This window comes from Telmatherina bonti, assembly GCF_933228915.1.
Source record: "Telmatherina bonti genome assembly, chromosome: 1".
NCBI classification, from domain to species: domain Eukaryota; kingdom Metazoa; phylum Chordata; class Actinopteri; order Atheriniformes; family Telmatherinidae; genus Telmatherina; species Telmatherina bonti.
In genome coordinates, this window is record NC_136619.1 from 7676529 (window position 1) to 7691985 (window position 15457).

The 15457-nt window shown below is 46.8% G+C and overlaps 1 protein-coding gene across 1 annotated transcript in view; it reads right to left on the bottom strand.

The window, feature by feature from the left end:
- Nucleotides 1-8644: 8644 nt before the first annotated feature.
- Nucleotides 8645-15457, bottom strand: part of mmp15b (matrix metallopeptidase 15b) — a 39066-nt gene continuing 32253 nt past the window's right edge. Inside the window, exons 9-10 of the mRNA XM_079247264.1 lie at nt 14583-14701; nt 8645-14324 (exon numbers count right to left, since the gene is read on the bottom strand). Coding sequence (XP_079103390.1) covers nt 13798-14324; nt 14583-14701 — 646 coding nt within the window. The 3' untranslated portion in view covers nt 8645-13797. The remainder of the gene's footprint in view (nt 14325-14582; nt 14702-15457) is intronic.

The window sequence follows — 15457 nt, forward strand, 5'->3', positions numbered from 1 at the left end:
ACAGAAGGGTGAAATGCAGCGAAGGGTTTGGAGGCTGCAGCCCCTGCACACAGTAAACACCACCCCAGAAATATATACTGCATGCTTCTTAAACACACAGTTTCATAGGTGGATGGTGGGAGGCAAGTCCAAGATAGGAGTCAAACCAATAAGCTTCTGCACAACCATTATGCCAACCAGTTAGAGGTAAGATCTTCTGGGTCCAGATCCAAACTGGTGGACTGGTCTAAACTAACAAATGTTTATGGTGGACATCCTGCAGGAGAAGGACATGTCATTGTGTAGATCTGGCAAATCAGCAGTTTATAGAATATGAAGAAATAAAAGAACACACACACACACACACACACACACACACAGGAGCAAGGGGTGATGAGAGCACTTTAGAGCGTGAGTGCTCCGACGTTCATTTCTTCATTCATTCATTTTTCATACAACCATCATTCTGTTTAGGACCCCTGGGGGACCGATCCCACTTCCCATCCTGCGAGGAGCTGGACTCACCTCAGACCGATCTCCAGTCCATCACTGGACCACAGAGACAAATTACACACACTCTGGACGGCCACTTTCTGGGTTTAATGGGTTGGTGACGGGGAGAAAGAAAAACACTACACTGTACTGTGACACTGACCTTTACATGATACACACACACACACACACACGACTTTTCGTCTGAAAGTTGTTGAAGAAAAAAGCTCCTGTACTCTTTACAGGAACGATGACAAACTGTAAGAGTTTCCTCAAACTTTTAAGTTTTTTCGACACTAAAACAACATAAGTAGCTTTTATTTTGAAATTTGGTATTAAGATGTAGTGGTTGTGAGCTCACACCTCGGTCCTGACCAGCGTTTTACAAGCGTTGGGTGCATCGTGGCACTGACCAAAAGGCTGGCAGGCAGCGTATCAACACCCTGGGCTGTGCTGGTGTGTGCCAAAGCTAGCACCAACACACACTGAAACGAGCTGCAACACAGCTCCAGATGTTGCTTCAGCATGACCTCACTGAGAAACGATATGAGAGGAGGGGAGAGGGGGGGTGACACGGGGGGAGAAAAGGAAAATGAGACTGTTAAGCTGTTGCATTTGTGGAGAAATATTTATACAACATTAAATGCACAGAATCCATCATAAGTTCAGTTTAGAGAAGGATGATTTATATTCTGACACTGATGAACAACACTCAGTAAAGACCACCGCAGGACCCGGTTTTATTTGTCACCGTTACATCCGACACATCGGTTTGATATTAAGCCTTATGACCTGATCTGTGTTTTTTTAAGACTGTGGAGTAAAAATCTGGACTTTGGTCGCTTTATTGACACTTTTCAGTCCTGCTTTTAGCTTTCCATTGTTTTATCCCAGTATGAGATATGAATATTAATATAAAATAATAATATAAAATAATAATAATATAAAATATGCTCTTTTTAGCAGAAATTTTACACAGAAAAATTCATCTTCGCATTTGAAGAGAACATGAACAATCTGTGATGTCACATAGAAAACACATCAGCGCTTGTAGCTGAGATATTTACAACTTATTACGACTTAATAAAAGCTGCATTTCAATCGTTTTTTTCATTTTCACCATCAGCAACCTGATCTGTTTTAATATTTCATCCTACCCACTGATACGTCTCCCGATGCCTGTATGCATGAGCCTATCATGACAACGTCATTTCCGTTTTAAGACACGCCTATGAACCCACGCTACTCTGACATCTGACAGCGGTGAGATTTTCATCAGATGCAGCTCCTAAATAAAGTTATCGTTACCGTTCACGTATTTTCTGTATTATTATCAAAAATAAAGTGCATATTTAAACTATTGTACATTTTTCATTCTTATAAAAGCCAAGTAATAGAAACACTGATACAGCTGCGGTATCCTACTTTCATACATGCATATAGGTAGAATACTTGAAGATGGACCGGCGACCCGTCCAGGACGCACGCCGCCTGCAGCTTCCACCCAACCCTGAACCGGACGAAGCGTAGAGAAAAGGAATAAATGAATGAATGTAGCTACTCAGACGGGGTTCTTTCCACTGTTGTGAAACAAGTTTACAGTTCAAATGAAATTCATTTAAAATGTGTAATATTTGTTCTTTAAAATATTTCAAGTTGTTTATTATTATATTAATTATCTACTTTCACTAATTTACTTTGTGAAATCCTCCTACATGGATCCATATAAAGCTATTGCACCTAACTTCTTGCACCTGACATCTGTCGAAATGTCCTGCCTTTATTCATTTATTTGTCATTTTGCTTTTAAATGTTCATGATGTTCAGTGAGTTTAAAGCTCATTCATCCACCAACATGTTGATTAACTACCTTTAAACTGAGTAACTAACTATAATTGCACAAAATTGTAAATCCTTGTCCTGTTCTCATGGGGAGGCATTGGTTCGACAGATAGGCCTGTCACGGTAACAAATTTTACCACGCGATTAATTGTCTCCGAAATTATTGCGATAGACGATATTATTGTGCTGAGTGATTATTGTTGTCATTTTGAAATAATTTTCAACTAAAATAACAAAAACGCCATCATACTGCAAGAACACCAATTCAAAGATCAACCTACTTTAATCTCTAAAGAACATTTAGCTGGATGTGCAGACTAGACTCATCAAGTCCCCAGTCTGCTGAAACAGATCAGGATTTCTCCTGCGGTTTTGGCAACATGGTTATCTGGAACATGTAACACAGTTACATAGTCTATGGTCATATAAGGGGACATGTTTGGTCTTGACCAGAGGTGGAATGGTAAAATGTCATTTTTCATGTCATTGTAAAGTCGTTTGTGACGGGAATGTTCATCCAGATGATTCATACTGGCTGTGAAATGTTTGCATCATTTTTCAAAATGTCGCCTTTTAAACAATATTAAAGGGCAGCGTCGCTTTACCAACCATGGTAACGATGGTGCAACATGGCGTCTGAGTGCACGCCATGTTGCACTGTCATGTTTGTATCTAATCTGTCGGTTAAACACCGCAGTGGTCGTGGCTGTCGGGAAGATGGAGCTAGTCTGTTTGTTAAGGTCTTTTTTCCCAGCTGGGAAAACTTCAGCGGATGTTTTAAGTGCAAATGGAAGCTTGTTGTTTGGTCGTGTTCAGTTAATATTGTCTAATTACAAATGCGGCACTCAAAAGAGAGAGAAATGAAAATGATTGCATCCGACAAACTGCACGCATTTTTTCTTATCATTCAATGGATTGGCTTCTAGCTTATTGCGACAGGCCTATAAAGAGATAAACCTGTAAAGTCAGGCTGTAGCAGCACATTTTACCATCATAGCAGGTAGGTACCTATCCATCAGGTAGGTCTTCATTCGACTCCTTCACACGTGTCACTAATCCAGACAAGAAAATGAAGTCCATGAAAGAATACAGAGATATCACATCGCTTTGGGCGGCAGAGGAACACAAGATCCTAAAAGATACAAAAGTCACAGTAGGCACATAAACGTCTTCATTTATTCATACAAAAAATGTTCTTAATAATCATAGATTCAATCAGGAATAATTAAAACAGCAGAAATAAGAATAAATAAGAATCTATCTATGAGCATCCAGTACGCTGATTGACGGATTTCAGAAGACTTCAACTGAACTACAAACCAGCTTTTCATTGTTTTCATTGAGCTTTTTACTTGTTTTCTTGGGCGTTACAGCAGCAGAATGACAGTCTGGCTACTGTTTTGTTTTTTCCTCGTTGAAATCAAGAAAAATGGCGAAAAAAAAAAGGTTTGTACTTTTTTTTTTGTTAAAAAATCAGCAATATTGAGGAATCATGAGAATTGCAATTTAAATTCAATCAACACCCATAAAAAATCAGAATCGAATCGAATTGGGATGAAAGCATATCGTCATAGACCTAATGTACTCTCACTATTTCCATGGTCTAAAGTGTTGTTTATCCAAGGCGGTGTTGAGGCACCTGAACTAAACGCTGGTACTTCTGAAGCGCAGCGGCTTCTCACTTCACACACAGCACTGTTTGTCCATTCAGAGACACCATAGTGAAATGATGGCTGACATGGATGTGGAAAACCAGCAAATAAACTGTGACTTTTTCCTGAGAGAATAAAGTCAGAACTATCAACAATAGAAACAATAGAAACAGCTTTTAAAGGTACATCACATGACCTTTGAATTTCCGCCACTCTGCACCTTTAAGTCACAAATAAACACCTCAGAAAGACAAAACGTCAAATTAATAACCATGTAACTGTAAACTAATGTAATGAAAAGCACAAATGATTTCAGAAAGTAACTTGCAATGGTGGAGACTCCGGCGGTGACACCAGATGTTGGTGCAAAACGAGGATGAGCGAGGGAGGAAGAACGCCTATACGCTTATGATTAGTGGCAGAAGTTTAAACCAGCTGTGTCCAATAAACGTTTTTGGTCAGTGCAGATGTTTTGCAGATGTTGGTGATGATTTTCAGGTCTTCATCTGTGTAGCGCCGCACAAATCACCTGTAGTTGCTACAGTAACAGTATTTCTAGCATTTGTACAGCTGTCAAATATTAATGGTGCAGTATTTCACCTCAACATGACTCTAAATCTGTCCACAATATGTAATTACAGTAACCATGACGATGAGTTTGATCAATTTCTTCTCATTTTTAAACAAATGGGTGATTCTCTGCGTGATGCATTAACTTCCATTCAACGTAGCTTGCTAGTTTCCACAACAGCAACATCTAAAAACATCCATCTACTGAAGTTTCATCTGCTTTTGCTTTTTAATGTCAGTAAACTGCAGAGTTCTGAATATCTGGGCATCTAAAGGAAGAGTTGCAAGAAAAATACCAGAATCTTGGCCAGTCAGAAGACAGCCTGCATAGCTAGCCGTTAGATTGAGGTTAATGTACTCTAAAAATGACAATCATATCAGGGTGGGGAGGCTTTGTTACACTTTGGGAGCCAAAAGGTCAGCATGCTCATTTTGCTGTGCAAACATGACCCAGTTCAGATAAATCCAGTTAAAATAGCGGAGCTACACTTGGATAATATAATTTTGTATAACAAGCTAGCAGTTCGTTTAATAATTCCAGAATATAGTAAAGTCCCCAACAAGAAAAACTATCTGAGAGAGGTAATTCAGCTGCACCTCATTCACAATTTTGTTTAGGTATCAACAGCAGCTGCTAGAGGTTAACATCCTGTCCTGCATCTGTGTCTACTCATAATGGATGCGTGTGTGTGTGTGTGTATGTGTGTGTGTGTTTGTGTGTGTTGTGGAGCTAAAACTGAGTTAATTTTCCACCCAGAGTGAGGAGATGTTTGTAAGCAATTACAGCACTCCACAGGATGTACCTGCTGATAAGTGTAGCAGGTAGATTTCACAAGCAATCATCTCAAACTGCACACACACACACACACACACACACACACACACACACACACGTGTAACAGGAAAGCATTAAAGGCATGCAAACAGAGTGCAAAAGCAGGACACACTCAAGTACTGTGTGCTCACAGTACATGCACCATTAAAGCTGTTTGTTTAGAAAATGAGCTCACAAATAAAACTTAATGGTTGACATGGAGCGCATCTCTGGGAGTAGGTCACGGAACGGGAAGGTTGTCCTCAGGTTTGACTGTAGCGTCTCAGAAGTGGTCAAACTCAACGCTGACTGCACTTTGTAATATCTTTGAATGCTCTTTTTTTTATTTTGCTAGATTTGTTTTCAGGTTCACTTTATTGGTTACAAAAGTCACTTCCATCTTCACAAAGTGAAATCTTTCCCACAGGTCTGACTGAGAGGTGAATAGAGGTACTGCTCTACTGGCGGCTGCTCATCAGGATAAATATGACCTTTTTTCACTTCAGAGAAAAATTATATTTAACTGTAATAAAGTCGGTGCGAAAATGAAAACATTTGGAAAGTAATGCTGTTATTTCACATCTAATGTTTTGCACATTCAAGGTTTTATAAGGTTTTTAAGATAAACACAAACTATAAAGCTTCCCTTGTCAGAGAAAATTTGCTCAGCAGAACACAGCATCCAGACCATCATTCTGCTTGTCTAAATGCTGGACAAGACAAAAAAAAAAAAAAAAAAAAAAAAAAAAAAAGATAAACACAAACTGATAAGTGCTGACTGTGCATGTTAATCAGAGATTTATTTGTCGCTCCACTCTGTGTTTACATAAACCGACCATTTATCCTGGCGGGTCACGACCTCGGTATGTGAATATGTGGGACTGGGGTTGAAGACAGGCTGCAACGTTCAGGTGTATTCAGACTAAAGAAGAGTCAGTTTGTTGTTTTTGTAGTAGCTAGTAAATCTGCCATCGGCGCCAGTCTATAAGACCCCTACGGCTGTCTTCATGAAGCTCCACCCTGCTGACAGCGCTCAACACACACACCTCTTCTGCAGCTGCACAAGATTCAACAGGTGGTTCAGAAACATCACAGAGGGTGTTGAGCTGCAGGAAAACAACATGGATGCTTGTTTAGGACTTGTTATAGAAGAGAAAGTGTAGATCAGCTCCCGCTCAGAAAGCCTCGATGCAGCTGATCTAAGCTGTTGCATGTCCTCACCAGTTTGTGCACACACACCTCGACTTTGCTTTAACACAAAGTTTGGTGATAAATTTAAACAGAATGGAGGTGGAGGCGTGACCAAAACATTTAATTCAGATCTGTAGCTGATGTTTGGTTAACATCCATGGTGCTGCTATGAACAATGAACTTCCTCTCAGTGTGATACTATTCCCCGCTTGGTTTCTTATTGGCCGTTCCAGCGACCTGCTGACTTCCTGCCGCTCATGTGGTTTCCTGGCGAACCGCCAGACACCGCTGCACCCCCCACCCCCCACCCCTCCTCCCACGGCCCATAAGGCCATTCTGCTGCCTGTCCCGTGTGAGACAGGAAGCTAGCGCCTCTGAATAGTGACCTCACCGCAGGAAGAGGGTATGTATGCTCTATGTGTGTGTGTGTCTGGAACTGTAGCTCTATATTCTCCACTGATGAGACACAAAGTTAAAAAAAAAAAGACGCTTAAAACTGAATATTTCTCGGAGCAGTTTTTAATGTGTACATGTCCAGCATGGCTTGTTAACACACTCAACTAGAGGTGAACACACAACACAAATGTATAAAATCTTACATTTTCTATAGAGAAAAAAATCACTAAAATCAATCCAAAAACCTAATTGGAATGTTGTTACATAAAAATAAAAGTCGAATCAAGTTTGAGAGAGAAAAATGCACAAAAAAAAATGTAAATAATAATCATTGTGTTGAGCTGCGATTTCTTCTTCAGCTTCATCGGACCCCCCGGCGGGGAGGTGGGGGGCGCTGAAGGTAAAGTTCTTCTTTCCAGGAAATGATTGAACCATTACTCAGGCGGTGATGAAGACAGACCTCTGAAAGGGTCCAGTTCTAGTGATGACCGAATCCATCAGACTCTACTCTCTACTGTAGCTGCAACCAGAGGATGGAGGCGTTATTTTAAAGTAGCCTGATCGGCAGTTTTAGAGTCTGTCTGCAGTAGAAGAAGTGCTGATCTGCTGCACTCATCCGGGACAAAGTCACTACTCAGATGCTGAAAGTCTTTTGTCAGCCATTTTTTCCCTCATTCCCAGCGCGAGCGCTCAAGAGGTGATATAAAATCGAGTGGTTTTAAAGGAGGATGGGCTCAGTGAGCAAGTTGAGATGCATTCTGGGAAAAGAGAAGCATCGGCACGACCCAGAGTCTCTCGTTCCTCGTCTCCCTCGGCTCATCGCACCACGAGCCAAATCCGTTCAAGCAAAAACAACCCTGTTGTGTTCAATTCAGTCCATTTTAGATCAATCTGGCGTTTCCTTGTTTGCAAACACAAAGCTGTGATGAGGAGTTCTTACAGTCTGCCGTCATTTAAAGACAAAGGAACACATGAGAGGAGAGGGCTGGAGAATTCACAGAGCAAAGTGTGGAAAGAGGAGCAGAATTCCTGCTTTCTGGAGGAGATTTTAACAGAGGAGCAGGTTTATAAGCCAAATGAGAGGAAAGAGGTCGGTCACCAGGGCCAAGTCAGGGCCGAGTCAGGACCGAGTCAGGACCGCTCAGGTCTGCTCAGGGCCAAGTCAGGGCCGAATCAGGACCGAGTCAGGTCCGACTCAGGACCGAGTCAGGACCGCTCAGGTCTGCTCAGGGCCAAGTCAGGGCCGAATCAGGACCGAGTCAGGGCCGAGTCAGGACCGAGTCAGGGCCGAATCAGGACCGAGTCAGGTCCGACTCAGGACCGAGTCAGGGCCGAGTCAGGGCCGAATCAGGACCGAGTCAGGACCGCTCAGGTCTGCTCAGGGCCAAGTCAGGGCCGAATCAGGACCGAGTCAGGTCCGACTCAGGACCGAGTCAGGACCGCTCAGGTCTGCTCAGGGCCAAGTCAGGGCCGAATCAGGACCGAGTCAGGGCCGAGTCAGGGCCGAGTCAGGTCCGACTCAGGACCGAGTCAGGGCCGAGTCAGGACCGAGTCAGGTCCGACTCAGGACCGAGTCAGGACCGCTCAGGTCTGCTCAGGGCCAAGTCAGGGCCGAATCAGGACCGAGTCAGGGCCGAGTCAGGGCCGAGTCAGGTCCGACTCAGGACCGAGTCAGGGCCGAGTCAGGGCCGAGTCAGGTCCGACTCAGGACCGAGTCAGGGCCGAGTCAGGACCGCTCAGGTCTGCTCAGGGCCAAGTCAGGGCCTAATCAGGACCGAGTCAGGGCCGAGTCAGGACCACTCAGGTCTGCTCAGGGCCAAGTCAGGGCCGAATCAGGACCGCTCAGGTCTGCTCAGGACCAAGTCAGGGCCGAATCAGGACCGAGTCAGGGCCGAGTCAGGGCCAAGTCAGGGCCGAATCAGGACCGAGTCAGGGCCGAGTCAGGACCACTCAGGTCTGCTCAGGGCCAAGTCAGGGCCGAATCAGGACCGCTCAGGTCTGCTCAGGACCAAGTCAGGGCCGAATCAGGACTGAGTCAGGGCTGAGTCAGGGCCAAGTTAGGGCCGAATCAGGACCGAGTCAGGGCCGAATCAGGACCGAGTCAGGGCCGAGTCAGGGCCGAATCAGGACCGCCCAGGTCTGCTCAGGGCCAAGTCAGGGCCGAGTCAGGGCCCAGTCAGGGCCGCTCAGGTCTGCTCAGGGCCGAGTCAGGACCGAGTCAGGGCCGAGTCAGGACCGAATCAGGGCCCAGTCAGGGCCTAATCAGGACCGCTCAGGTCTGGTCAGGACCGAGTCAGGCCTGACTCAGGACCGCTCAGGTCTGAGTTAGGACCGAGTCAGGACTGCGTTGGGGCCGAGTCAGGACAGAGTCGGGGCTGGGTTAGGGCCGGGTCAGGGCCGAGTCAGGACCGAGTCAGGACCGAGTCAGGGCCAAGTCAGAGCTAAGTCACGACCGAGTCTGGACCGAGTCAGGGCCGAGTCTGGACCCAATCAGGGCTGAGTCAGGACCGCGTCAGGGCCGAGTCTGGACCGAGTCAGGGCCAAGTCATGACCGAGTCAGGGCCAAGTCACGACTGAGTCTGGACCGAGTGAGGGCCGAGTCAGGACCGCTCAGGTCTGCTCAGGGCCAAGTCAGGGCCTAATCAGGATTGAGTCAGGGCCGAGTCAGGACCACTCAGGTCTGCTCAGGGCCAAGTCAGGGCCGAATCAGGACCGCTCAGGTCTGCTCAGGACCAAGTCAGGGCCGAATCAGGACCGAGTCAGGGCCGAGTCAGGGCCAAGTCAGGGCCGAGTCAGGACCACTCAGGTCTGCTCAGGGCCAAGTCAGGGCCGAATCAGGACCGCTCAGGTCTGCTCAGGACCAAGTCAGGGCCGAATCAGGACTGAGTCAGGGCTGAGTCAGGGCCGAATCAGGACCGAGTCAGGGCCGAATCAGGACCGAGTCAGGGCCGAGTCAGGGCCGAATCAGGACCGCCCAGGTCTGCTCAGGGCCAAGTCAGGGCCGAGTCAGGGCCCAGTCAGGGCCGCTCAGGTCTGCTCAGGGCCAAGTCAGGGCCGAGTCAGGACCGAGTCAGGGCCGAGTCAGGACCGAATCAGGGCCCAGTCAGGGCCTAATCAGGACCGCTCAGGTCTGGTCAGGACCGAGTCAGGCCTGACTCAGGACCGCTCAGGTCTGAGTTAGGACCGAGTCAGGACTGCGTTGGGGCCGAGTCAGGACAGAGTCGGGGCTGGGTTAGGGCCGGGTCAGGGCCGAGTCAGGACCGAGTCAGGGCCAAGTCAGAGCTAAGTCACGACCGAGTCTGGACCGAGTCAGGGCCGAGTCTGGACCCAATCAGGGCTGAGTCAGGACCGCGTCAGGGCCGAGTCTGGACCGAGTCAGGGCCAAGTCACGACTGAGTCTGGACCGAGTGAGGGCGGAGTCACGACCGCGCAGCACGCTGTTTTTACAGAAACTCCTGAGAGGAGCTCCGCCAGTCCCAACTACAACTACGCCACAAAATGAGCAGAAACATGAAATTTGACCATCAGTCTGCAGGAAGCCGGCAGGTACGGCGGGTTTCACTTTGCTTCTTTAAACCAATCTCCCCACAGCTGAAGGAGGAGGCGCTGCTGTGTGAGGCTGGACCTTGGACTGGTTTCCTTACTGGGAGGAGGGGAAGCGGGTGAGGCTCAGGGAGACAATAATGTGTTTGTGTGAGTTTGTCTTGGAGAGAGAGAGAGAAAACAGAGGGAGGAGAGAGAGGGGAAGAGAGAAGGCCATTGTTGTTATTACGATCCCCTCGGGCTTGGAGAGCCGGGCTGAGTACGCAGAAGGGCGGGGAAGGAGATTTACAATCAGAGAACAGTCCTCGCTGATGGAGAGTACAGCTGATTAACTGAACACCGACACACACACACACACACACACACACACACACACACACACACACCTAAACGCGCATCAATCAACCCGGACAGATTTCTCCCCTGACCTTTCCGTGCTCGTCTTCCGGGTGGTGTCCTGACACTAAAGCATGATTTGCCGTGGAGGAAACGGAGGAGGGCTCAGATGTTCCTGCCAGTGAGTCTGCAGTTTCTCAGCGTGTCCAGACGCTCGGCGGTCTGAACGCCGTCTGACGTTGGACCAATGGAAGCACAGGACATGAGAGGACAGTGGAAGCGAGGGCGGGGGTTGCTTTTAACGCTGATTAGCTGCGTCCGCCAACCCCCACCCACAAAAACCTCAATGATGATGAGGTGAGCGATGGACACAGGACACCGTTTCCTAGCAACTGTGATCGACCTGCCTCAGATCAATCGTCAGACTTCTGGTGAAGGCTGATTCTGCGTTTCCTTCTCTGCCTTTCACTAGCAGTATCCTGTTAACTGCGTCTGCCTCCACCTGTCTTCGCCTTCATGGGAGGCCGGGCGCTGAACGTCTGTCAGCAAACCGTCTGAAAGCCACAAAAGAAGAGGCGGCGAATCTTAAATGCTCTGAATGTGCAGGTTCTCCAGATGGCAATGAGCCACGCCAGCAGCTACAAAGTTCTCCATCTAGTCGTCTTCAACCAGGCACTGACTGGAAGTCTCTCTGCCTGGTTGTCGTTGCTGTCGGGCTCAGTAGGAGAATTTGGGTCATTTGAGCTCTGGCAGGTCTCCTCTATCTCTTTTTTCTTCTTCCCATCCTTCCTTATGGGATAAAACCCATGAGGAGGGATGGGAAGGGCGCTGACTAGGTCCCTTCCCCCTTCTAGTCTTACTTCAGCTGCAGGAAATTCTGGATCTCCTCTCTCCTCTTCGGCGATGTCTGCGTAACCTGAACCTTCCCCTGTTGGCAACGCCGGCTAACATAAGCCTTCCTGTCATTAAGATTAGGAGTTAAACTAAACTTAATCTATTTTAAATGACCAAAAAAAGACCAAAAACGCTGCTGATTTTCTAACTTCAGCTCCAGTTTACTTCCTATTTTAAAATCAAGCCCGTTTTCAGTGTAATGTATCCATGGCAACAACTGCTTTCCATTTTTTCTCAGAAAAACTATCATTATTAAAGTTTTATTATTAGAAACTGAACTTTTTAGAAGTAAATGGTTGATTTTGGAAGACGCAGGATGAGTGGATAAGAAAGACATTTTTGCGGCTCCTTTGTTCAGGAGAGATGAAAGACAACCGGAGAGCGTTTCGGTTCGGGGTGGTAAAGGTTGCCGTCGGAGGTCTCAGAGGTTAACGGCATTTGCACACACCTGCTGTTTTTGATGAAGAGGATTAGCCTGTGCTCACATGAGCCTGAGAGGTCTGAGCCCACCCTGGTGCCCATGGATACCCCAACTTCCCAGCACCGAGGTCGTCACAGGGGGTTTCTAAATGGGTCTTTGAAAAGAAAAATATAGAAGTTGACAGCCTTTTGGAAGGTACAGAGAACATTAGCTGAACCCTGCAACTGCTTTGCTTTGTTCCAGCCTTGTTTTATGTCTCACACAGACAATAAATGCTTCCTCTCCTGGGTAATTTCACGGTAAACTGGCTTTTTACATTCAGCAAGAGCCCATCTCTGCAGAACAAAGCAAAGGTCGCAGTGTTGACAGAAAAGAAGCATGTGGAGATTTAACTCCGTAACTAAAAAGCAAGGCGAAGAGGTCCTTTAAAGTCTGTTTACCCTTTAAACCAGAAGATCTTAAGTTTCCAAATAAGGTAAAGAAAGAAGGTCCGGCTGAGTGAGCGGAAGATAGAGAAGGAAAATAAGGCTTTACGTGTCTGAGCATTAGGAAGAATTGGAATTTATTACAACCTGGTTCTGGTTTTCCAAGCACTGATTTTTCTGTTTTAATCTTGTTCTCATAAAACGTGACTGCTGACGCTGAACGGAGCTTTCCAAACGAGCCTCCTCGCTGTCCTGCATGATCACAACAAACAGGGTGGGATGTGTTTACAGCCAAACTGAGAGCTGCTTCCAGTTCCTCTCGCTTCACATTTAACATCTTCATCATGTCATCTGCTTGGCGAAAAAAAACCCAAAGGGTCCCACAGTTCAAGAATAACCAGATTATCAACATCATCATCTTATGTGACGGATAAAGTGAAAATGAACTCCCCACAGATGCATGCAGTGTTGACAGCCTGTTAAGTTATTCCCACTACTGGAAGAATAACCTTACAGGAAGGTGTAAAAGTTGTACAGGGCTGTAAAAAGCCAAAACTATGATGTTAGTTGTAATAATTTGTACAAAAACACAAAACTAGTGCTGCAAAAGTCTGTTGCTACCCACTTGCCTGCCGCTGACATGCTTCACCTAGAAGGAAAAACGAGCAGCACTGAGCGGAAAGCCGAAGCGCCGCGATCTGTCGGCATTTCTTTCTGTTGTCACAAGAAAGATGACATGAGCAGATGCCAAGTTATCAGGCTGGAAAAAAGCCCCCGCTGAGATCAGGGGAAGGGGGGGAGAATAGAGCGGCCTTCCTGGTTTAGAAACAATAACAATAACAACAACAAAACAAAGTCACACAGAATGAACCGAAACAAAACAACATGAAAAAAGAAGAAAATAAAAAACAACAATGTGCAAAGTTCTCTCATATAAATAGACTACAGTCGCTGCTTTGTAGAGCACCATGGGACGCAGGACGAGGAGAGGGTGATGTGTGTGTGTCCAGGTGTGTGTACATGTAAGACATCATTTATGTTTGCTTTCAGTGTGTGTTTGTGTGTGTGTGTGTGTGTGGATGTGTCAGTCCAGGATCTGCATGGATCTACTACCACATGTGCTAAGAGCTGCAGGAGCCGTCGAGCAGAGAGACGCGAGTCAGCTGGATCACTGGATGGGATGGGGGGGGGTAATCTAAAGTCTGATTCAAGTTCAAAGTCCAGTGTGTCCTGGTGTCAGGGTCAGACCCAGTCCTGCAGCGAGCGCTTGCAGTGCACCAGCAGCCGTGGGGCGCCTTTGCTCTGCAGCGTGTTGATGATGGCGTAGATGAGTCCCAGGATGCACAGCACCAGGACCAGCGGGATGGTGACCATCAGAATGTTCATGGTCCTCTCCTCGCTGTCGTCCACCTTCAGCACCACGTCCACCTCGTTGGTGTCTTCTTCCCGGCCCTCCCGGTAGTCTTCGTCCTTGTCGCTGTCCGAGCCTTTGCCCGTGTCTCTGTCGGCTCCTTTGCGATCCGTCCCGTCTCGCTCGCGGCCTTTGTCTCCGTCTCGGCCTTTGTCTCCGTCGCGTCCTGCGTCCGGATTAAACGGCGGATGGTTGACGTCTGGATATTTGCGGCCAGAGTCTGTGTCCCTGTCGGGGTCCAGGTCCACGCTGCAGCCCATGTAATCTCTCAGGATGGACTTGGGGTAACCCGATTCGCTCTTCATACGGTGGTTGTCGAACTTCCAGTACTTGGAACCCTTGTAGAAGACGGTGTACGCTGCAAATGGTAGCAAAGCAGAATAAATACGACAAAATATCCCAGAAGTTCACCGTTTTTATTCCAAAAAACATCTCACACATCCCCTCCCTCTCCAGCATGACCACACCCTGATCCTTTGTTTCAGGCATGTCTCAGTCTCCTACACACACACACACACACACACACACACACACACACACACACACACACACACACACACACACACACACACACACACACACACACACACACACACTTATGAACCTATGAGCTCACCCCCATCATCAGTGAGGAAGGCCCCCTTGGGCGTGGATGGAACGGAGGATCCCCAGACGCTGATTGACTTCGGGTATCCTCTGTCCACCAAGCGGGACTGCTCGTTGAAGCGCCAGTACCTGCACACAGCAGCCCAGACTTGTTGCTGTTTATCAACTCTCTAAACAAAAACTGGACATCGCCTGACGAAGAGCAGCGCGTACATGAAGGGTGTACAACAAACTGCTTCCAGGAAACACTGAAAGATGTTCTCAGTATAAATACCCGGCGAATCTTAACGCAGTTGGTCGTGCGGTGCTTACATTGGGCCGGCTGCGCGGGCGGATCTGAAGTGGGCTCACACATAAACGTGTTATTGAAATGTGTGTTCTACAGAAGAGCAGAAGGAGAGCTTCGTCTTCTTTCTCAGAGAAGAGACGTTTAAACGTTTCTGCTGATCCTCCTGAACATGCACAGAGCATTGTTGGAAGTCCAGAAGACCAATCCAGGGATAAAAACTTAGAAGTAACAGAAATCTGTTTGAATATTTACTGTATAAAAAAGTGTAAAAACTGCATTTTGTTGTTTTAGGCAGAACAGATGTAAACAAGCTGGCGGTTCTAACTTCTTATTTTAGCATGTTAGCATGCTAACGTACACTTCCAGCATCTTCTTAGATGCTTTCTCAGCTTCATGCCAGGAAGTTAAATCCTTCTGCACATCGGGATGTGTCGACCAACATGATTGTTTAAGACATGAGAAGCGACTCACTGTTGGTGTGAAATAACTTGTTGCAGCTAAAAACATCATCCTCCGATGGGGGACATTACCTGCTAGCTTCGTCAAACCCACTTCAGTGTTAAATAATGTAAATGTTCATCATTTAATCCTTTAAC